Source organism: Monodon monoceros, unplaced genomic scaffold (assembly GCF_005190385.1).
Source record: "Monodon monoceros isolate NGI ecotype Baffin Bay Population unplaced genomic scaffold, NGI_Narwhal_1 Super_Scaffold_22, whole genome shotgun sequence".
NCBI lineage: Eukaryota > Metazoa > Chordata > Mammalia > Artiodactyla > Monodontidae > Monodon > Monodon monoceros.
Window position 1 is genome coordinate 110,711,367 of NW_021703779.1, and position 25,716 is coordinate 110,737,082.

The following is a 25,716-nucleotide window of genomic DNA, read 5'->3' on the forward strand; positions in this document are numbered from 1 at the left end:
TTCAACTCTGCCTGTGAGCAAGTTATGTTTATTTATTTTCTTTTCTATATTGTCCATTTATTTTTGGTTAAGTAAACATTATTCACAAAATAAGACTAAAGACTTCAAATGCAAATCAACATGTAAATGCATCAGGTAAACATATAAACATGATGTAAACATATCAATTCTATTCACTCTAACTTAGCATTTAGGTTTTTCCCCAGCTTTTAAAAGACAAAATATTCTAGGTATTTGCTGATGATGTAGTAGGGAACCTAGATCTTATATAAGTGACTAGACAATTGAACGTGTAGAATCCAAAAGGGTACTTATACTTTTAAAGACAATTTGATGGGGAAAATAATAATAAATAAATCCAATGTTGAAATGAATCAGCTGTTTGGAATCAGGTTGCAGGCAGTTCATACTCTGACTTCTAACACATTTATTCTGAGACAAATCTAAATTTTTAATATGAATGCAGTATTTTACTAAATATGAATGCAGCATTTTATTAGGAAGAGGGCTAAACTGGGATTTAAGTGTCCTGGATTCTAATTACCTTTAGATCATGGCTAAATTATTTTCCAATTCTGTTAATCAGTTTTTCTAGGAATAATTCCTGCCCCTACATACTTCATAAGTACTTTGAAAGAATAAAGGGAAAAAGTGAAATTTAGTATGCTTTGGAAGTAAAATCAGTAAAAAAAAAAATGTTTATTTTCTTTATTAGTTAGTTAGAACTAAAATTGTTGCTGTGAATTAAGTATAAAAAATTCAATAGATTACAAATTATGTTTTACCATTTTACCTCCCCACAGAAGATAATGCATTATTATATGAGGAATCCTTGATTTTGTGAGTAATATAAATTATCATGTGCCTAGAGAGGGAATTTATATACAATGTTAGAAAACCAAGGACACTTCTCTTCTTAGAACCAGATATTGTTACAGTTGCTGCTCCCACAACTCAGTAGTAATGGTAGGTGAAAGAGCAGAGGATAAAGAAGCAGATCCAAGCTTTAATCTTATCCTTGCAAATAACTGAAAAGAGAAAGGAATTATTGCTCCCTTTACAATTGGCAATAAGCCAGTGCCTACTTAGAAGACCAGTTTACCTAGTCAAGAGGCACTTCTCTACCATCACAAGCTTCTTACTTTAAGATCTCACATAATGAAAATTCACTTTAGAATCATAATGAATAAAACATTCAAAGTAATCTCTATCATATGAAAAACTTGGGAGCGTCACATTTTTTGGTTGGTACTTTTTATATTTTAATTTTGCCAAAACTGCTGTTATATTTTATTTATAACACATATTAAAAGGATATAAAGAAATCAAGCAAGTCATTTTTTTCCTGGTAAGTTAGGAGGATAAAGCAAAACAAGCTTTAGGCTATAAGAGAAGATGTTAATGGTGCTTAAAATACTAACAAGTAATTAATTATAGCAAAGGGATTTTGAATATTATTTATATAAGTTGGTAAAATAATAATGAATCTCATTATAAAACTGTTTCTAACTATTTGAACAGATTTTCATTTTTCTTATTTTTCATCTCAACAGGCCCAACTGCTTAGAAGCCAAGATTGACTCATATAAATGTGAAACACGTTGGAACATATATACTTATACATTGAATATTCTTATTGTACTGAAAATTATATTGAATGTATATTTCTATTGTAAAGAACTAATAATAAATATATATTATATACAAATATATATTATATATGTTATATACATATATAAGCCCTTTTTGTCCCCACACTTGCTGCATATAAAACTTTGAAAGTCCACTTGTGGCAGCTAGTAACACCTACAATAGACCTTTTGGGGTATAAAAAAGTCACTAATCCTTCCAAAGGGTTACAAGAGACAAGTGATTAAAATAATCTTTTTCTTCTTGGTTTCACACATTTACACACCAATGTTATTCTTGTCCAGCTACCTGTGATGAGATGTTCAATGGGAAGTTTCTATGTGCTCCACAAAAATAGGGTTTCTGTGGTAAAAGAATTTTGAGAAATGTTGAGTGTAACAGAAGTAAACTGCTCTTTCGTGCAGTACGTCTCAGAGCCTTATCTCAGCTAATAAGCACTGTGGTGCTCCCTAGGGAGAGAAATATAATAAGTTTCCCAAAGATATATGTCTTCCAGAACAGATGTCATTTTCTTTCCACCAGATCTGAGTATAAACAATAAGCCAGAGTGCTGAGAATTCTGAAACTGAGAAACATTATCTTTAGTTGATACCCTCTTGGACTGTTAGGGTTTTCTCTAAGCCAGTGGTCCTCAAACTTGAGTGTTCATCAGAGTCACCAGGAGGGCTTTGTAAAACACAGACTGTCAGATTCACCTTCAAAGTTTCTGATTCAGCAGTTCTGGGTAGGGCCCAAGAATTTGCATTTCTAACAAGTACCCAGGTGAAGGTGGTGCTGCTAGTCAGCCAACAACACTTTCCCAACACTGTGGGAATGGCTGTCTTATGGAACAATAGATTTAGCTACTTACTAAGCATTTTCTTATGTCACTGATAATCAGTTTCTAAAAGGTCATATAGACGGGGTTTTGATATCTTAATTCCACATCTCTGACCTCAGTAATGATGTTAGCAGTCGTATAAAAGAAGGCCAGTCCAGGTCACACAAAAAAAGGATTGGACCTCTCAAGATTCTATTCTACTACTCCTAGAAAACACATTCATTTTCTGTTTACAAAGTAGTGCTATTAGTTATAAAGGTAAGTATATAAGAGCTCTGTATTACATGTTGCCTATGTTTGCTCTACAAATCTCCCCAGAGTGTTTTTCAAAATGTTTGCTACATATCCAAATTTAAGCAGATAAAGGATTTTCTAGTAAACTCTCCTCGGCTCTCTAATAAATTAATACCTTTACTCACTGCAGGAACCACACTCATTTGAAAGTACTACCTCTTCTCCTCACCCCCAAAAAAGATATCTGGAAGAAAGACAAGCTCAAAGGAGGGAAATACTTTTCACATCAAATAAGCAAACAACCCAATGTTGACCACAGCATTTCAACATGGATAACCAAAAGGTGAAGTATTGATAGACTCCCAAACCTCAAAGCAAGCACCAAATACAAAGTTCATCCGTTGTACCCTGCAGTGATGCAGTAAGGAAACAGGACATCCCATACAACACTTTGTCCTTTTCATTGTGAAGAAAATAAGTACCTGGCTAAGGAGTTCCAAGTATTTGTTATCATTTCCTTTCTGATTAAGAATAGTCTCAGCAGTACTCGGTTTACTTCTATCACTGGCAGCCTATTTAAATCTGAAGCCCACAGTTTGCAATACCATAATGCTTGCAATACATTGGCACGTCTAAATGAAAAACACTCAAATAGCTTAATAAGCTGTAAATAAGAAATTCAGAAATAGAATTAGCCCCTTCCCTTGCCCTCTCACTAGGTATACAACTCCATTCTTCCACAAGGGCTTGGAAACAACTTACAGGAAAGACACACTTCCAAAAACACCATTATCATGGGCCTAAAGAGTAAGAGTGGTATAATGGGGAAGGTGGTGATAATTACACCAAAAACTTCAAAAATCTAGATAAGGTTAATCGCTTCAGCTAGGCCCTAAATGTAGCTCTGCGCTTTCTGGCAACCACTGTAAAGAGGAAAATGTATTGAACTGCATTGTTCTTATTGCTTGATAAAAGAAAGTACACTGGTTAATAAGCACCTCTCTGTAAAAGAGACTGCTGGATACTATGGAAGACAATGAATAGGGCAGGGAACCTGCCCACAAGGAGTTTGCCTATCTTATCTCTTCTGCAGCTGCAGAGGCCTGAGGACTGTTGCTGAGAGGGGCTCTAGCACTTGACATTATGGGATAGAAATCAAAGGAAAACAGTGGGGTAGAAATCAAAGGTGACTAAACTAGGGGTCTAGAGGTGCTATTGAGGAGGAGGAGAAATTTGATAGGGAGAATGAGACGCCTCTGAGCCATAATTAATCACAGCTCTTCATTTTTGCTTCAAGGAAAGCCAAGGAGTTTATAATGTGTGATAAAAATGGCACAAATAATTCTCTCTCTGGCAGAGTCTCACTTTCTCTATCACTACCACCCCCTTCATTAGTATGTTATTTTATTCATTACACTTTCATTCTGGTTTCGCTTCAAATACATTATTATTGGAGCTGAAGTATTTCAGAATGAAAAGCTTTTCTCAAATAGGTGTCTCCGAATTTCTTCTTTTTTTCTCTACAATCTCCGGCATGGAAGTAATGTCATTTTTTTCCTTAAGTGTTTCTCTAGTGAGGAGAATAGGAGATTTGGGGGAGGAATAGTGAAATATGATTAAATACATTTTATCAGCAATATTTCGTAGATGGAATAAATGTCATGTGCCACCGGAGTGAGGCCTTGAGAATTTGGGAAGAGTGAAAGAGGGTCTTGATTTTGTCTTAGCTGTCAGTTGCCTATTAAAATATGCAAGTCACAATTATGGATATTATTGTAAACTATTAATGACATCAGCTGAATGCTGCTAAATACTTAAAACCATTTTAAGTTTCCTTCTTTGTTGAAACATTTTTCTAAAATGGTCCAGGTACTCTTCTTATTTTTGAAGTAGAGTCAGTTGCCCAAACCTGAATCACATCTCAATTACTAAGGGTTGCACCCAAGGCCTCAGGATGTCTGTCCTGAAAAACAGAAATCACTATGCCAAATGGAGATGAAGATGGAGAAGGTATAAGAGATTGAGCTGACTGCACAAATACCAAGGTACAGCTCATAAGCCTAGAAATCCTTTTTTAAATTCCATCTTGAAATTAGTTTCCCATTTCTTATTACTTTCCCATTTCTTTTAAAAAGCAGATTGCTAGGTAAGTTTATTTTAAAAAGTTAATGCACAGGCTCTCTCGCTAAGAATTTTTCTTTGCCTTTCTATGCTGAAACTCTTCAGACTTTTTAAATATCACTGTACATTCGAAGCAATCGTTATTGATTAAACTTTAAATACATATTTTTACTGGATTAGGCAGTCACCTTTTACACAAAGCCCTTTTCTGCAGATTATGACCTGGTACTTGACTCAGAATGACCTTATTAGTGCTAATCATGCTTCCAAGAATACTTTTATTTGCAAGCTAGCCACTTGCTGTAAAATTCAATTTCAAACATTTTAAGGCAGAAAATGATGCTTGAATATTACTAGATTATCACACTAATTACTTTAAAATAATATGTAACAGTGGTCATTCAGTAAATTTTTAAAAAATCTACATAGAGGGTAAAACACTCAAATGCTAAATTTGGAGAGTATCCAAGGCGTTTGGCCAATGAACATTTCTATAATGCCAAGGGACAGAATTAAATTCACAAAAATCAGCAATCTGTAGGCCATGAAATCTAGGTTAAAATGTGGTTGAGTGAGGAAAGTTGGCACATGGGTGTATACAATTTTCATTCATATTTAGGTAAAAACTGAACTGGGAGTAGAAGTACAGATGCAGGTGGAGAGATGACTAGGCACCTTGCAGGGGAGCCCATATTGGTTCTCCCTCTGTCAAAGCGATTCAACAAGCTCATGTTTCATTCAGTGAACACTTTTCAAGCTCCCAATATGTACTATGTGTGCTAGGCACAAAAGCTGTGGTGGTGAACAAGACACCGTCTAATGTGAAACCAAAAAAAAGTATGACAAATCTTCATTTCAAATTCAATGAAATTGGGTATTAAGGTGAACACAATAGCAGTAGGTGGAAGTAGTATTTCAACCAACCCCCTCTTACTTAACCATGTTGACTTGAGCAGCATCTCAACTCCATCACTGGCTTCTCCTTCCCACTGCCACCCCCTAATTCAAATTCTTATCATTTCATACCTTCAATATGAAGCTTTCTAAGCTTCAATAGCAGCTTTCTAAGAGGTCCCCCTGTGGCCAGTCTCTTTTGCTCTATTCATTCATCTTGCATAGGCTGATGATGCCATTTCTCTACTCAAAATTGTCAGATTCCTCAGCACTACAAAATCAAGTTCAAGCTCCTCACTTCCTTTTAAGGCCACTCCTCTACCAACACAGGCTCTATGCTTCAGCCAGGCTGACTTAACACTCGACTCCCCAAATCCACACTACAGTTTTTTCCCCTCTGTCTTTGCTTAGGTTGTCCTTTCTGCCTGGAATGTCTTCCTGTCTCTCCTTCCAAGAATATCTCACACGGTACCTCTCCCATGACTACTTCTTTAACCACCACAGCTGGATATAATCCCAGCCCTCCCTCCCCCCTTGGACTCTTTTAGTGGTTCGTTTGTACCTGGCTTATGGCACATAACACAAGCAGCTTCATACTAAAAGGTCAGGCAGGGACCATATCTTCCATAACTTTGTATTCTGTGCAGTACTCAGCCCTGTGCCTAACAAGTAATAGTTTTCAATAAATGTTTGTTGAATGAATCATTTCTTTGGGGAATTGAATGTATATAGATAGAACTCTTAATGGATTTAACAGGACTTTCAGCATTAAATGACCCCTGACATTTATAAAATCCATGTAGTAAACCACAAGCAATAGTCCTGCAAATTGAGTACTGCTGCTTGCTCTTGTATGAAGAGAAACAGAGGTAGGTAGGATTCTCATGACTTCCTCAAGGCCACACAAGGAGCCTTGGTTAGAGCTGTTATTACAAGTCAGCATTTTCTATGTTTATGCCACTTGCTGATACCATGCTTCACATCAAGCATTTCCATGGTTACATCTGTTGTTCACCCAAGAAAGAGGCATTTATCAAGACTACCTCTAAGGCCTCTATGAAAAATAAGACAATATTCCAAAATATATACAATGGAATATTATTCAGCCATGAGAAAGAAGGAAATCCTGCCTTTTTTGGCAATATGCATGTACCTTGAAGGCCAGACACAGAAAGACAAATACTGTACAATTTCACTGATATGAGGAATCTAAAAAAGCTAAACTCATAGAAACAGAGTAGAATGGAGGTTACCAGGGATTGGGGGTGGGGAAAATGGAGAGATGTGGTCAAAGGGTACAAACTTCTAATTATAAAGTGAATATGTTATGGTAATCTAAGATACAGCATCGTGACTATAGTGAACAAAACTGTATTATATACTTGACACTTGTTTAAGACAGTAAGTCTTAAACTGTTCTTACCACAAAAAGAGTAACTATGTGAGGTGGTCATCATTTCCCAATATATACTTGTATCAAATCATCACGTTGTACACCGTAAACTTACACAATGTTATATGTCAATTAAATCTCACTAAAGCTGGAAAAAATCCTTCCTCTAGTGGGGTACTAGCAGAATAAAAATGGACAATTTAAAAAATTTTTTTCAGTTACTTGGAAGTAAGTTAAGATTGAATTTGTTTCTATATAGAATGCTTTCCCAGCTAATAGAAAAAGCGAAATAACCAGGAAATGGCAAAAAAAAACAAACAAAAAAAAACCTCTAGAGATTATGTTTTTATACAAGTTGGAAAAAATTTAAGTTTGTTGAATAAAGTATGTGATAAATATAAACATTAACAACAGAAAAACAACTTCTGGGATAGGTATTTAGCAAATGTTTTAAAACCACACAGAGTTCTTAAATATATTCAACGTTCTCAAACGGTTGCTTCAGGGTTACTATTTTTTCATAAATAGGATGAACAATTTTAAGGCAATATGACAATGTGATCTTAAAACAATGTCATCTTAAAAATATAGTCTCCAAAATGTATTTGGAATGGAATAAGAGATGATTGATACTATAATGCTGCCTACTCAATGTACCTAGACACATATAAAAGATGGGTTAAGAGTTTAAAGTCACAAAGCACGTGACCGCCTGGAGGGGTGGGATAGGAGGGTGAGAGGGAGGGAGACGCAAGAGGGAAGAGATATGGGAACATATGTATATATATAACTGATTCATTTTGTTGTAAAGCAGAAACTAACACACCATTGTAAAGCAATTATACTCCAATAAAGATGTTAAAAAAAAAAGAGTTTAAAGTCACAGAGAAAAAGGTTTTCTGTTTGCATTTCTGCATCCTAGAGACAGAAATTAGAACCTTAGTACTATCTAGTTAGCTGGCAAATCATGGCTGACACATAGGATATCTCTTACTTAGTTCAGGAAATTTGCCATATTTAACACAGTTATATCACTGTGACTCTATGTTTTCAAGCTGTTGGATGGTTTTCAGTGTGGAAACTGCCTTCACTGTTTACCCACAAGAACATGTGTAGGAGCAAAAGGCTAATCTCTTTTCTACAAATTCCCAGTGGGTAAATAAAAATCTGAGTTTCAACAACAACAAAAAATATGTCCATTTACAATAGAAAAAACAGTCCAATTGAAAGCATACATTGACATGTATGACATTGACAATGTATGACATCATACATTGACATGCCTATGACCAAGCAACAGCAAAAACCGATGGATCGTTTTGTCACATCTACTTCTGTAAGTAACAGAGTTTGACATGACACTAAGCCATATTATACAAGCTCATCAGGAATAATATTGGAAAAATAATTTACTCCAACTCTAGACAACATGGTTAAGTCCAAATAGTGGAGATGATTTACAAAACAAAAGGTCGTAGACCAAATGGAATCATTTACTGACTTTTAAGAAAACAGTATCAAGAAAGACAGGAAAAAGCATGAGTTAAACTTCTCATTACGTCTAGCAGTAAAACTTGACTTTGTGGTGAGAACTGAAGGCACAGAAATAAAAACACTGAAAACCTAAGCAGGGTTGCAAATCTGGATTAGACAGCAACAGCAACAAAAACCATAAATTTGGGGCTTCCCTGGTGGCGCAGTGGTTGAGAGTCCGCCTGCCAATGCAGGGGACACGGGTTCGTGCCCCGGTCCAGGAGGATCCCACATGCCGTGGAGCGGCTGGGCCCGTGAACCATGGCCGCTGAGCCTGCGCGTCTGGAGCCTGTGCTCCGCAACGGGAGAGGCCACAACATTGAGGGGCCCGCGTACCACAAAAAACCAAACCAAAACAAAACAAAACACATAAATTTAAGAAACCAAAGATTGATTACACAGTGGAGGAAATACAGAAAAAAAATGAAAAGATTATTTAGAGATAATGAGGAAAGAACAGATGGCCAGATGGCTAAAATTCTTCTGGAATATATACCCCTGTAGGTCAACAATCAAGCGGCCAGCTGAGATAGAGGAAAACAAGGCAAACCTGGGGACTTTACAATCAGAAACCTAATCTGTAAGGGCAAAAACAGCAGTGAGTAAATGATGTTCTATGAATAAAGTCATGTTCCTAGAAGAACTAATTGCTATTTCCAGATGCACAGAAGTACCTTGTATCCACATTTCACAAAAACGTGAAGTAAAGAAAAAAATAATATTTATAATGACTTCATATAGCTATGTGACATGAGAGAATTATTATATGATCAAGTAAGATCAGACATCTATTTCCATAACATGTAAAGAGCGTCTTCCACACAAAAGAGTTGACATATAGTAGACAGTTCTCAAACTTCAGATATTCAGATCTCTCGTACTAAATGGGGTTCCTGTGACAAAGGGTCCATCTTAATGGTACCAAATTTTGGTTGAAGAATACATCCCTGGCCATATCACAAGTCCTTTCTTACCAGGTAGCCAATTGCAGCCTTGGCTGCAAGGGGGAGAGAGAAATGATCTTGAGCTATGCTTCCATAAAACAACATTTTAAATTCATTTAGATTCCAAATTCTTTTACAAAACTGTATTTGACCCATAACAAGGCTGAGCTGCTACTGCAATATTTTCAGTTAATCTGTGACAGGTACCTCCCTAGCTGGCCAGGACTTTGTACTAATGAGTATATCTATAACAGCATCAGACATCAAAGAGTTTCATGCAGTGAAGATATACATGATCCACAGCCCGTTACAATCCCTGACTCTGGCTAGCTAACTCAGCAATACAGGGTGTGAAGAAAAGGATGGACGAGGGAGTAGAGACAGCTCAGTGTTCTGACTCTTGGTGATTAAACAAAGCTTAGTATCACTAAGTTAGATAACATGGTCTAAAAATAAAAACACCCTGCCTCTCTTCCTCCTTCTTTTCAAAATTAATAGCCCAAATGACTGTCAGAGAACTAAATACGAAACTTTAATTAAAGTCTTCATCTAAACACAATGTCATGAAACAATAAAGGAGGGAGAGATTAGGAAGGGGAAAGTTGACTTTTTCCCCCTTTTGAAATAACAGAAAGTGAAGGAGAAACACAAAACGTTGAAAACAGGGCATCCCAAAGTCATGTGGGACAGTCTGACGTGATAAGCACTGGATGCTTTTGGTTTAGTAAAACAATAGCCCAGTGCTTGCTTCGACAGCACATATTCTAAAATTGGAAAGATACAGAGAAGACTAGCATGGCTCCTGCACACGGATGACACGAAAATTCGTGACGCGTTCCATATTTTTGAGCAGTATGTTTCTTCTCTTAGAATTAAACGAATGCTGCAAAGATCAAAAACAAACAAAACACAATAAGCCCAAATGATGTTTTCTCCATCTTCTTCACCACAGGAAAAAAGACTGAAATGATTGGAAGAACACTGGCGTTCTCAGGATCTTTTGATAACTGCTTATGTGACTTTGGACAAGGGACTCTCCCTCACTGGATCTCCAGTTTCCTATCTGTAAATGGTGACAATCTGAAATGAATGTTCTACACTCAAAATTTTTGATTTGCTAGGTTTGTGAAGCGCTGTTATGGGTATGAGTGCTTTCTTAACTATTTAAATTATCCCACCCATCTAGTTAGTTGAGGTTAGTCCCAAGACCAGCCACTCCATGGATTTCAGAGTTTTCTCATTACCACACCCAAAGTTTAAAAAAGAGAAGAAAGAAAAAGTAAAAGAAACATTAGGACTTTCCTGGTGGCACAGTGGTTAGGAATCCGCCTGCCAATGCAGGGGACACAGGTTCAAGCCCTGGTCTGGGAAGATCCCATATGCTGTGAAGCATATAAGCCCGTGCGCCACAACTACTTAGCTTGCGCTCTAGAGACCACGAGCCACAACTACTGAAGCCCGTGCTCTGCAACAAGAGAAGCCACAGCAATGAGAAGACCGCGCATCGCAACCAAGAGTAGCCCCCGCTCGCCACAACTAGGGAAAGTCCGCACACAGCAACAAAGACCCAATGCAGCCCAAAATTAAATTAATTAATTAATTAATTAAAAAGATTTTAAAAAAGAAACAGTAATACTCCACTGTATTTCTGAGCATCAAAAGACAGGAGATGCATGTGCAAGACTAAGAAAGTTCTTTTTAAAACATTTAACTTTGAAATAATTTTAGACTTACAGAGAAATTACAAAAATAGTACAGAACGCCCCTGGAGACCCTTAACTCAGATTCCTGTAATGTCAATAACTTACATACCATACATAGCACAGTTATAAAAACCAGGAAATTATCTTTACTACAATACCATTAAATAAACTAGAGACCTTATTTGAATTTCACCAATTTTTCCCCTAATGTCCTCTCTCTGCTTCAGTATCCAATCCAGGATCCTATATTGCATTTACTTGTCATGTTTATTTAGTCTCCTCCAATCTGTGACAGTTTCTCAGTCTTTCCTCATCTCTTGGTCCATTTTCTCCTCCCTCCCTTTCTTGATTGACAGTAGAGAAGTGTGTTACCCATCACTTCTAAGATGGACACTTCCACATTTTGACAGCTTGGATATTGGGATGATCCTTACCATCAATGGTATGTTGAGGAGATGTTGAATAAATGAAGAAGATATTTATCGATTTTCACAAGAGGAAAACTTTACAGCACAGAAACCCAGCAGACACCATCTTTATCAGGTGATTAAGGTTAACATGAGAGAGGAGATACATCAACATCAAGTACCCTCGAATATGACGCACATCATTTCTATGGTTTTCTTGCCAAAAATGCATGACCTCAGTCAAATCATGAGAATGCATTTGACAAACCCAAATTGAGAGGCATTCTACAAAATAACTGACCAGTACTCATCCAAAGTGTCAGGGTCATGAAAGACAAGGAAAGGCTGAGGAACTGCCACAGATTGGAGGAGACTAAATAAACATGACAAGTAAATGCAATGTGGGGTCCTGGAGCAGAGAAAGGACATTAGAGGGAAAATTGGTGAAATTCAAATAAGGTCTCTAGTTTACTTAATAGTATTGAACTAGAGTTATTTCCTGGTTTTGATAACTGTGCTATGTATGGTATGTAAGTTGTTGACATTACAGGAAGCTGGGTGAAGGGTATGCAGGAACTTCTTGTACTATTTTTGCAACTTTTCTGTAAGCCTAAAATTATTTCAAAATAAAAAGTTTAACAAGTGAGGCTGAGCTATCAATATGTATTTCATTGGGTACTGACTGTAATTCCATTTTTCTTTCAAAAGAGATTTTTGAAATGTCCAAAATAGCATTGACTTTTACCGGTCAAAGATACATCCTTTTTAAGGTCAATAATAGAAGATAGAGATCCTTAAGTAAAATGTTATTTTCCTTGAGTCTCAGGATGACAGGGGCTGTCTATGTATCTTTACAATACAGGCAGACCCCTCTGATCAAGCTCATAAATGATTCTAAATCTTGCATAATTCAGCAATCCTTGGGATTATGTTGCTAGGAGTCTTCTGCTCCCAGTAAGTTTTCCCTTAGCAAGCAGGGATGAGGTAAATATTCACTCAAAAATAATCAAATTTTAAACTGGTGAAAACTGCTGTGACTAGTCATACTAGTACAGAATATACTGGTAACTCAGGACAAATTGACCTACAAGGATAGATTCACACCCATACGTCTATAAAACAAGTTTCACTTGCCAAAATATTATTATGCTTGCGATCATATGTGATGTTTGAAGACATAGTATGGGGCTGTTTTGTGTGTTTTCCTCACCCAGTCCTCTGACTATGCCTGCTGCTAAGGCCCTTGCCAGGAGATTTTTGTCACAAAACTACCCAAGGTGGTGAGTGCAGTGGGCAGATGTGATGGGTGTTGATCTTTCATAATTAAATAATGACAGCATTTATATCCTCCCTAGATAACAAGTGGCAGGTATCACAGTGCTTCAAGTATGGAGAAGAAGGTTTAAGACACATGAAATTGCTGAAGCAGAATACATGAAGACAATATTGGCTATGAAAACAATCACAGATTCTAGTATTTTCAGTATTTTCTAGTATTTTCAGTAATGATCTTTTGTTAAAGTCAAGGGACAGTCGCTAAAAATACCAACCTAGATCAATCGCAAACTGTAATATCAAGAAATTGGCACAGAATGGGTTAAGCAATACTTTGGAGAGAAATTCTGAAAAAAATTGTGCCAAGCCGACTAGGCAATTGAGTCACAAAACAGCTGCATATCAACATGACGCGAGACTCTTTTACGTAGCTGGAAATTAATCTATGGGCTGTGCTATCTAGATCTCTATCTGAAGATGGTGCAGACTTCATCACTGAACACTCAACATTCATGGAGTGATGGGCACAGCACTTCAGCACAATGCACAATTAGCCATCAAGCTTGCCCTCCTTATTTTCATAACATTCCCTCATTATGAGGTGAGTATAGGATATTGTTAACTATTGTGCCTATTATGAAGGCAAAGAACCATCACCATCTGGTAGAGTACCTAGCGCTAATGGAATCCTTATAAAAACAACAAAAACAAAAGCAGCTGCCCAAAACTCATCAAGTGATTGCTTGTTATTTAACCACTCATGGAAGAAGAAACAGTGCACAGATACATTTCAAAAGTGTTTCAATCACAGAAACTCAAAGTGGGTAGCAAATGCTGCAATAACCATCGAGGTATGTTATTTTGTTATTTGTGTATTATAGATATGATAGTAGTACAACCCACGTAGGTCAACTATTGTCAACTTGGTATAGTTTTCATGCTTATCATGGATAAGGAATAATATAAGAGAACTACAAAGTTTTTATGCAGACGTGGAACTGTGATGCATGTGCTATCTAAATGACTAATTAATTGTTTGAAAGGCACTGTATGTTTCAAATACTAAGATTTTCATTAAAATTTGAGAATGTAAGGATTATGTAAATCATCTTTATCTTGTGCGACTGGTCATCAAGATTTTAACATATCAAAAATTATTTTAAAAACACTGGATATACTGAGTAGACAGTGTATTTAAATAATTAAGTGGCTTATTACTATTCATTGGCCATTATCTATGTAGTCTCTGAATTAAACATTTTCCAAGCTTTAAAGTGGTAGTGCAGTATGCATTTTGTTAACAATCATGTTCCATATTACTTTTCTTCAAAATGTTTGCATTATGGCATTCTTTTGCCTTTAAATGGGAGAACTGATCTGAAGTATATCAATGATTAGTAATATCACACATCTCTTTCCGCCAGACACCTGAAAAGACAGAATTTATAAAGCCTGCAAGGAACTCTATATCTAAGAGTAAGCCATAAAAACAGTGATACTTAGCTTGAAGAACTAACATCACACTCATGGCAACTGGATGTGGGCATGTCCATCTGAAACATGAATGTGTAGTTTTAGATAATAAAACCCTAACTAAATAGAACTGTTTTGAAGAACTCCTAAAATAAGCATCTTAGTTAATAGTAAGAAGATAACTTTTCATTTAATTCACTTTTTTGGGGGGGGGCACGTTATGCGGCTTGCAGGATCTTCCCCAACCAGGGACTAAACCCGGGGCCATGCAGTCAAAGTGCCGATTCCTAACCACTGGACTGCCAGGGAAGTCCTTAATTCACTTTTATAGTGATACATGGCTTTTCATTTATGTTATCTCATTGGAATCTCCACAATATTCATGGAAGTTAGGTAGAGAAGAATTACCCATGCATTACAGATGAAGCAACTCAAGCTCTGTCAGATTAAGTAGCTCAAGTCAAAAACAGTAGTGGGGCTGGGACTCCTGAAACAAGATTTGTAAAGTGACTAGTGCAGTGCTGGACACTCTATATGAACTGGCTAAAAGACATCTCCTTTTGTCCCCCTTGAACTAGTCCAGTGCTCTTTTCCATTTAAGGCACTGCACAGTCCTTGATTTAAATAAGATTTAAATAATACATAAAATAATTGTAGATGAAACCTGAATGAAAATGAAATGAAGAAAACAGAATAAGCCCTTTAGTCATAATATCTGCTACAAAAAAGAGCAATTCAGACATTTTCAATGTTAGGAATTGCCATTATCTTTATAACTAGTTCCCATTCTTGAACTGGAATGGTCTGCAACAAAAACTAGCAACCACGAAATAAGCAAAAGTAACTACTTAAGTAGGATATCATGATAAAATGTTTTCTGAATAAATGATCACACAAAGGAATACATCTCTATTAGCCAAAGCAGCCATAAATAAAAATGTGAATGAGGTAAAATAGGTCATGGTGAGGATAAAACAATATCAAGAAATTGAGGCTTGGTCGGGCAAGATGGCGGAAGAGTAAGACGTGGAGATCACCTTCTTCCCCACAGATACACCAGAAATACATCTACACGTGGAACAACTCCTACAGAACACCTACTGAACACTGGCAGAAGACCTCAGACCTCCCAAAAGGCAAGAAAGTCCCCATGTACCTGGGTAGGGCAAAAGAAAAAATAATAAACAGAGACAAAAGGATAGGGAAGGGACCTGCACCAGTGGGAGGGAGCCATGAAGGAGGAAAGGTTTCCACACACTAGAAGCCCCCTCGCGGGCGGAGACTGCGGGTGGCGAAGGGGGAAGCTTCGGAGCCACAGAGGAGAGCACAGCCACAGGGGTGCGGAGGGCAAAGTGGAGAGATTCCCGCACAGAGGATCATGGCCGACCAGCACTCACCAGCCCGAGAGGCTTGTCTGCTCACCTGCCGGGGCAGGCGGGGCTGGGAGCTGAAGCTTGGGCTTCGGTCGGAGCGCAGGGAGAGGACTGGGGTTGGCGGCGTGAACACAGCCTGCAGGGTGTTAGTGCACCACGCCTAGCCGGGAGGGAGTCGGGGAAAAAGGCTGGACCTGCCGACGAGGCAAGACTTTTTCTTCCCACTTCGTTTCCTGGTGCGCGAGGAGAGGGGATTAAGAACGCTGCTTTAAGGAGCTCCAGAGACGGGCGCGAGCCACGGCTAAAAGCGCGGACCCCAGAGACGGGCATCAGACGCTAAGGCTGCTGCTGCCGCCACCAAGAAGCCTGTGTAACCGCACAGGTCACTCTCCACACCCCCTTCCGGGGAGCCTGTGCAGCCTGCCACTGCCAGGGTCCCAGGATCCAGGGACAACTTCCCCAGGAGAACGCACGGCGCGCCTCAGGCTGGTGCAACGTCATGTCGGCCTCTGCCGCCGCAGGCTCGCCTCACAGTATGTGCCCCTTCCTCCCCCCGGCCTCAGTGAGCCAGAGACCCCGAAACAGCGGCTCCTTTAACCCCGTCCTGTCCGAGCGAAGAACAGACACCCTCCAGCGACCTACACGCAGAGGCAGGGCCAAATCCAAAGCTGAGCCCCTGGGAGCTGTGAGAACAAAGAAGAGAAAGGGAAATCTCTCCCAGCAACCTCAGGAGCAGCGGATTAACTCTCCACAGTCAACTTGATGTACCCTGCATCTGTGGAATACCTGAATAGACAACGAATCATCCCAAATTGAGGAGGTGGACTTTGAAAGCAACATTTATGATTTTTCCCCCTTTTCCTCTTTTTGTGAGTGTGTAGGTGTATGCTTCTGTGTGAGATTTTGTCTGTATAGCTTTGCTTCCACCATTTGTCCTAGGGTTCTATACGTCCGTTTTATTTTTCTCTTAATTATTTTTTTATTTTAATGACTTTATTATAGTTTATCTTACTTTATTTTACCTTATCTTCTTTCTTTTTTTCCTTCCTTCCCTCCTTCCTTCCTCCCTCCCTCTCTCCATCCTTTCTTTCTTTCTACTTCTACTAATTCTTTCTTTCTACTTTTTCTCCCTTTTATTCTGAGCCGTGTGGATGAAAGGATCTTAGTGCTGCAGCCAGGAGTCAGTGCTGTGCCTCTGAGGTGGGAAAGCCAACTTCAGGACACTGGTCCACAAGAGACCTCCCAGCTCCACATAATATCAAACGGCGAAAATCTCCCAGAGATCTCCATCTCAACACCAGCACCCAGCTTCACTCAATGACCAGCAAGCTACAGTGCTGGACATCCTATGCCAAACAACTAGTAAGACAGGAACACAACCCCACCCATTAGCAGAGAGGCTGCCTAAAATCATAATAAGTCCACAGACACCCCAAAACACACCAACGGACGTGGACCTGCCCACCAGAAAGACAAGATCCAGTGTCATCCACCAGAACACAGGCACTAGTCCCCTCCACCAGGAAGCCTACACAACCCACTGAACCAACCTTAGCCACTGGGGACAGACACGAAAAACAACGGGGACTACGAACCTACAGCCTGCTAAAAGGAGACCCCAAGCACAGTAAGATAAGCAAAATGAGAAGACAGAGAAACACACAGTAGATGAAGGAGCAAGATAAAAACCCACCAGACCTAACAAATGAAGAGGAAATAGGCAGTCTACCTGAAAAAGAATTCAGAATAATGATAGTAAAGATGATCCAAAATCTTGGAAATAGAATAGACAAAATGCAAGAAACATTTAACAAGGACCTAGAAGAACTAAAGATGAAACAAACAACAATGAACAGCACAATAAATGAAATTAAAAATACTCTAGATGGGATCAAGAGCAGAATAACTGAGGCAGAAGAACGGATAAATGACCTGGAAAATAAAATAGTAGAAATAACTACTGCAGAGCAGAATAAAGAAAAAAGAATGAAAAGAACTGAGGACAGTCGCAGAGACCTCTGGGACAACATTAAAGGCACCAACATTCGAATTATAGGGGTTCCAGAAGAACAAGAGAAAAAGAAAGGGACTGAGAAAATATTTGAAGAGATTATAGTTGAAAACTTCCATAATATGGGAAAGAAATAGTTAATCAAGTCTAGGAAGCACAGAGAGTCCCATAAAGGATAAATCCAAGGAGAAATACACCAAGACACATATTAATCAAACTGTCAAAAATTAAATACAAAGAAAACATATTAAAATCACCAAGGGAAAAACAACAAATAACACACAAGGGAATCCCCATAAGGTTAACAGCTGATCTTTCAGCAGAAACTCTGCAAGCCAGAAGGGACTGGCAGGACATATTTAAAGTAATGAAGGAGAAAAACCTGCAACCAAGATTACTCTACCCAGCATGGATCTCATTCAGATTTGATGGAGAAATTAAAACCTTTACAGACAAGCAAAAGCTGAGAGAGTTCAGCACCACCAAACCAGCTCTACAACAACTGCTAAAGGAACTTCTCTAGGCAAGAAACACAAGAGAAGGAAAAGACCTACAATAACGAACCCAAAACAATTAAGAAAATGGGAATAGGAACATACATATTGATAATTACCTTAAATGTAAATGGACTAAACGCTCCCACCACAAGACACAGATTGGCTGAATGGATACAAAAACAAGACCCATATATTTGCAGTCTACAAGAGACCCACTTCAGACCTAGAGACACATACAGACTGAAACTGAGGGGATGGAAAAAGATATTTCATGCAAATGGAAACCAAAAGAAAGCTGGAGTAGCAATTCTCACATCAGACAAAATAGACTTTAAAATAAAGACTATTAGAAGAGACAAAGAAGGACACTACATAATGATCAAGGGATCGATCCAAGAAGAAGATATAACAATTGTAAATATTTATGCATCCAACATAGGAGCACCTCAATACATAAGGCAAATACTAACAGCCATAAAAGGGGAAATGGACAGTAACACATTCATAGTAGGGGACTTCAACACCCCATTTTCACCAATGGACAGATCATCCAAAATGAAAATAAAAAAGGAAACACAAGCTTTAAATGACACATTAAACAAGATGGACTTAACTGATATTCATAGGACATTCCATCCAAAAACAACAGAATACACATTTTTCTCAAGTGCTCATGGAACATTCTCCAGGTTGGATCATATCTTGGGTCACAAATCAAGCCTTGGTAAATTTAAGAAAATTCAAATTGTATCAAGTATCTTTTCCGACCGCAACGCTATGAGACGAGACATCAATTACAGGAAAAGACCTGTAAAAAATACAAACACATGGAGGCTAAACAATACACTACTTAATAACGAAGTGATCACTGAAGAAATCAAAGAGGAAATAAAAAAATACCTAGAAACAAATGACAATGGAGGCACGACGACCCAAAATCTATGGGATGAGCAAGAGCAGTTCTAAGAGGGAAGTTTATAGCAATACAAGCCCACCTTAAGAAAGAGGAAACATCTTGAATAAACAACCTAAACTTGCACCTCAAGCAATTAGAGAAAGAAGAACAAAAAAACCCAGTTAGCAGAAGGAAAGAAATCATAAAAATCAGATCAGAAATAAATGGAAGAGAAATGAAGGAAACAATAGCAAAGATCAATAAAACTAAAAGCTGGCTCTTTGAGAAGATAAACAAACTTGATAAACCATTAGCCAGACTCATCAAGAAAAAAAAGGGAAGACTCAAATCAATAGAATTAGAAATGAAAAAGGAGAAGTAACAAGTGACACTGCAGAAATACAAACGATTATGAGAGATTACTACAAGCAACTCTATGCCAATAAAATGGACAACCTGGAAGAAATGGACAAATTCTTAGAAATGCACAACCTGCTGAGACTGAATCAGGAAGAAACAGAAAATATGAACAGACCAATCACAAGCACTGAAATTGAAACTGTGATGAAAAATCTTCCAACAAACAAAAGCCCAGGACCAGATGGCTTCACAGGCGAATTCTATCAAACATTTAGAGAAGAGCTAACACCTATCCTTCTCAAACTCTTCTACAATATAGCAGAGGGAGGAACACTCCCAAACTCATTCTACGAGGCCACCATCACCATGATACCAAAACGAGACAAAGATGTCACACAGAAAGAAAACTACAGGCCAATATCACTGATGAACATAGATGCAAAAATTCTCAACAAAATGCTAGCAAACAGAATCCAGCAGCACATTAAACGGATCATACACCATGATCAAGTGGGGTTTATTCCAGGAATGCAAGGATTCTTCAATATACGCAAATCAATCAACGTGATACACCATATCAACAAATTGAAGGAGAAAAACCATATGATCATCTCAATAGATGCAGAAAAAGCTTTCGACAAAATTCAACACCCATTTATGATAAAAACCCTCCAGAAAGCAGGCATAGAGGGAACTTTCCTCAACATAATAAAGGCCATATATGACAAACCCACAGCCAACATTGTCCTCAATGGTGAAAAACTGAAAGCATTTCCACTAAGATCAGGAACAAGACAAGGTTGCCCACTCTCACCACTCTTATTCAACATAGTTTTGGAAGTTTTAGCCACAGCAATCAGAGAAGAAAAGGAAATAAAAGGAATCCAAATTGGAAAAGAAGAAGTAAAGCTGTCAGTGTTTGCAGATGACATGACACTATACATAGAGAATCCTAAAGATGCTACCAGAAAACTACTAGAGCTAATCAATGAATTTGGTAAAGTAGCAGGATACAAAATTAATGCCCAGAAATCTCTGGCATTCCTATACACTAATGATGAAAAATCTGAAAGTGAAATCAAGAAAACACTCCCATTTACCACTGCAACAAAAAGAAAAAATATCTAGGAATAAACCTACCTAAGGAGACAAAAGACCTGTATGCAGAAAATTATAAGACACTGATGAAAGAAATTAAAGATGATACAAATAGATGGAGAGATATACCATGTTCTTGGATTGGAAGAATCAACATTGTGAAAATGACTCTACTACCCAAAGCAATCTATAGATTCAATGCAATCCCTATCAAACTACCACTGGCATTTTTCACAGAACTAGAACAAAAAATTTCACAATTTGTATGGAAACGCAAAAGAACCCGAATAGCCAAAGCAATCTTGAGAATGAAAAACGGAGCTGGAGGAATCAGGATCCCTGACTTCAGACTATACTACAAAGATACAGTAATCAAGACAGTATGGTAGTGGCAGAAAACAGAAATATAGATCAATGGAACAGGATAGAAAGCCCAGAGAGAAACCCACGCACATATGGTCACCTTATCTTTGATAAAGGAGGCAGGAATGTACAGTGGAGAAAGGACAGCCTCTTCAATAAGTGGTGCTGGGAAAACTGGACAGGTACATGTAAAATATGAGATTAGATCACTCCCTAACACCATACACAAAAATAAACTCAAAATGGATTAAAAACCTAAATGTAAGGCCAGACACTATCAAACTCTTAGAGGGAAACATAGGCAGAACACTCTAGGACATAAATCACAGCAAGATCCTTTTTGACCCACCTCCTAGAGAAATGGAAATAAAAACAAAAATAAACAAATGGGACCTAATGAAACTTCAAAGCTTTTGCACAGCAAAGGAAACCATAAAGAAGATGAAAAGACAACCCTCAGAATGGGAGAAAATAGTTGCAAATGAAGCAACTGACAAAGGATTAATCTCCAAAATTTATAAGCAGCTCATGGAGCTTAATAACAAAAAAACAAACAACCCAATCCAAAAATGGGCAGAAGACCTAAATAGACATTTCTCCAAAGAAGATATACAGACTGCCAACAAACACATGAAAGAATTCTCAACATCACTAATCATTAGAGAAATGCAAATCATCTCACACCGTCAGAATGGGCATCATCAAAAAATCTAGAAACAATAAACGCTGGAGAGGGTGTGGAGAAAAGGGAACCCTCTTGCACTGTTGGTGGGAATGTAAATTGATACAGCCACTGTGGAGAACAGTATGGAGGTTCCTTAAAAAACTACAAATAGAACAATCATATGACCCAGCAATCCCACTACTGGGCATATACCCTGAGAAAACCATAATTCAAAAAGAGTCATGTACCAAAATGTTCACTGAAGCTCTATTTACAATAGCCTGGAGATGGAAACAACCTAAGTGCCCATCTTCGGATGAATGGATAAAGAAGGTGTGGCACATATATACAACGGAATATTACTCAGCCATAAAAAGAAACAAAATTGAGCTATTTGTAATGAGGTGGATGGACCTAGAGTCTGTCATACAGACTGAAGTAAGTCAGAAAGAGAAAGACAAATACTGTACGCTAACACATATATATGGAATTTAAGAAAAAAAAATGTCATGTAGAACCTAGGGGTAAGACAGGAATAAAGACACAGACCTACTAGAGAATGGACTTGAGGATATGGGGAGGGGGAAGGGTAAGCTGGGACAAAGCGAGAGAGTGGCATGGACATATATACACTACCAAATGTAAGGTAGATAGCTAGTGGGAAGCAGCCGCATAGCACAGGGAGATCAGCTCGGTGCTTTGTGACCGCCTGGAGGGGTGGGATAGGGAGGGTGGGAGGGAGGGAGATGCAAGAGGGAAGAGATATGGGAACATATGTATATATATAACTGATTCATTTTGTTGTAAAGCAGAAACTAACACACCATTGTAAAGCAATTATACTCCAATAAAGGTGTTAAAAAAAAAAAGAAATTGAAACGGTTATTAAGGTTAATTCATTTCCCCCCCATATCCATTTTAACATATTTTGAAATAAAATCTAAAATGAATCATAGCAAATCTTACTAATTCAACCAGGATTCTATTATTATTTTTTACTCCTATGCTTTAATTTGTACGTTTATGCTTAATTTAAGGATAACCATGGATAAAACATGAAAATCAGTGCATTTTTCGTTCTGCAATCATATATGTTCTATTCTACATAATATCTCACCTGTCCTCATATTTTGTTTATACTCATGTACATAATATTCATGTTTGATGACCTTGGCAATAGACCTTTCCTTATAAAATGTGCTCACAAATATGAAATTGGTCAATCAGTTGCTCAGGAAGAAAATTACATGAACCTAGTTTTGTAGCAAATATGTTTAAGTTAAAGGTTCAAAATATCCTTTAACTAAGAAAATTCAAAATGCCATCATTTTCCTCCTGGATGGTGAGATTTTCACCTTATACTTTCTCTGTCTGACTTTATTTATTCTCTGATTGGTCCCTGCCAAGTATATTTTGATAATATAGATAATAAGCTATATTTCAGTGAAGGACTTCTCTATGTTGAGGACTATGACCACTGTATTAAAATCTAAATAATATACACAGACATAAAGTACAGCAAGGCTACAACTTCTCACTCCTACAAAAATTCTTGATTTTTTTAAAATTTAAGTCTATCTATCTCGGTCAGTGAGCTTTGATTGGTGAGCTTTAGTCTGGCTTAGTTCTACAAAGTCTACATCCTGTCTTAAAAAACAAACAAACTTACTGCTTTCATGCTATCATTAACTTGACTAATTTCAAGGCACAACATATTTCAAAAAAAAACCCAGAGAAATCAACAAGTTTCAATTAAAAATGATGTGCATTTAGATGAGACTCACCTTTAAAGAATCAAAACAAGCCATCACACGACCATTTTCCACATGGCAAACTCTTGGCGGATGGGCAAACTTGCAATCTGCATCAGCTCGAGAGCAGGTTCCTCTCTGAAATTCTCTACAGACTTCCAAAGTCAGCCACTTGGTATCACGAACCAGGGCAACATTGACAGCCGTCATATTGAAAGCAAAGTTAAAATCAAGTGCACCCTCTCTACAACACTATTACTGCTGTTGTTGAAAGGTTAAAAATAAATTCAAGCTAAATGTGAAGAGATAACTGGTTGCTTTGGTGAAAGGTTTCTTTGTTAGCACTTAAGTTTTCATTTAAGTCAAATTTGGTGGTCTAGTCAAACAAAAAGCCCACTATAAAATAAAAATCGTATCAGAATAACTAAAAATCAAATTAGAGACCAACTCCTAAGAAGGCAGCCGTCAAGGTTAAGATATTGAGTGCTTTATTTTTTTCCTCTGCTGAAGTTACTTCAAATAACTGGCAGAGTTTCAAAAGGATTCTGTGCTCTCCAGTTGATATTTTCAATTATTCTTGCAAAAAGCATATGCTGCTGGCTGCCTGTCAATGTGTGGAATGGTCTCAAGTCAAGGGGAGAAAAGTTTTTTTACCTATCTCTTGGCTTTAAAGATTAATAGGATGTTACAACTGCAATTTTTTTTTTGTTTTTGCTGCAAAATCGGGAGAAGGAAAAATGACTATGAAAATTGAGAATCAAAGAAAAAAAGAATGAACGAGTTGCTGAGAATGAACTACAAGCACACCAGGGTTTTTTTGCGGGGGTGGGGCGGGGAGAGGTGGCAGTGATGGTGGTAGGGAGAGGGGTTTATAAAGAGGCAGCTCGAAAGTGGAATCCAATCAGCAGAGTTTTCAGAAAAGGCACTTTCCAGAAACCTGCAAAAAATAAAATAAAATAAAATAAAATTAGCTAATATAACAAATTGCTTCCGTTTTAAACTCTAGATTTGGAAAAGTAGTAATATATCCTCTTTAAAACAGGAAGCATCTAGATACTGATAGTGCAACATTGGAGACAGTCAGCCATTGTCAATAAAAAGGGCATTTCCCAGGATAGAACGGTACATAGTAAAAGGAAGCAACCACTTCGATTTACTGTTGACATACAAGACTGGGCAACAACCCAATTAAAAAGAAAAAAAAGATTATTTCATTTTGGTCTGTTTGGGGGCAGAAATTCATTCAGGGGTCCACTGCACAGAAAGAGCCAGAGCCTGACATGTCAGCGCTTTATGTAGTCATGATCCACCTGTGTGTCTTCAGGTTTTAGAGGCTACCAAAGACCTGCCATTAAACTGGCTTTACTATGATCTGATCGAAGGCTTGATGATCTGCTCTCAAAATCCAGAAAACAGAAATTGCTAGGAAAATTTAAGATGCTCCAAGAGGTAACTGTGTATTTGAAATGTAATTGTTGATGATCACACAAAACAGATATGACATAACTAGCTGGAGACCCACTGCAAATGAGGTAGGGGAGAGACTGTGAAATGTAAAATGTGCTTCAGATCAAGAAAGAAATCCTTTGAAAAGATGCTGGATTTTTTTTTCTGTGTATGCTCTATTAGTTCTTAGTCTTTATGAAGGGATATTGGAACAACTCAGAAGGAGGTTTCAGCATGGACAAATAAGTGAGACCGAAAGCACTGTTCATACACTGGTCATACATTAAATACTGTGCAGCTTTAGGGTTTGTACTTTAAACCAGTGTCGTCGACCAGCAACAATTTCTAGGAACTCAGCTGAGAAGATAGATTAAATGTTAATTTACTGGCATTATGCCATGAACACATACCAAAATAACAGGGATTTTCTAAAGCAAAAGTAAGCTCTGAGTATCAGACAAATCAACTAATTGTTAACTTCATCAAAAAAGTAGAATTAAAGTTCTTGAAAACATTTCATTTACTTTTTTAAAGTTTCTTCAATAATTTTACAGAATCTGAATTTTTGCTTTATTCTTTCTGCATTCAAGATAAAACTCAATATCACCTAATTTTTCAGATACCATTAGGAAATTAAGTATATAGAAAATTCATGCAGGCTTATCCATTTAAGAGCAAAACGTGTTTCTCTAAGTCATTCTTCATGGAAATATTTCTAAAATGTATTATATGTAGCTTTGCCTTCTTAAAAAATACTGAACATAATTTGGGCTCTGGTTGAAGACTTGGGGTCATAAAATGCCCTGGGAAG

The 25,716-nt window shown here is 37.7% G+C and overlaps 1 protein-coding gene and 1 non-coding gene across 6 annotated transcripts in view; one reads left to right on the forward strand and one right to left on the reverse strand.

Annotated features, from left to right (window-relative positions):
- MBNL3 (muscleblind like splicing regulator 3) overlaps positions 1 to 25,716 on the reverse strand; it is a 127,478-nt gene that overhangs the window by 44,783 nt on the left and 56,979 nt on the right. For all 5 annotated transcript variants that reach the window (XR_003796381.1, XM_029240594.1, XM_029240593.1 and 2 more), the window contains exon 2: positions 23,493 to 24,396. Coding sequence is in view for 4 of the 5 variants with exons in the window: in XM_029240594.1 (XP_029096427.1) it covers positions 23,493 to 23,669 (177 nt within the window). In the remaining variant the exon portion in view is untranslated. The remainder of the gene's footprint in view (positions 1 to 23,492; positions 24,397 to 25,716) is intronic.
- On the forward strand, positions 10,330 to 10,436 carry LOC114906695. The gene has a single exon (XR_003796510.1). It is a non-coding gene; the product is annotated as a U6 spliceosomal RNA (small nuclear RNA).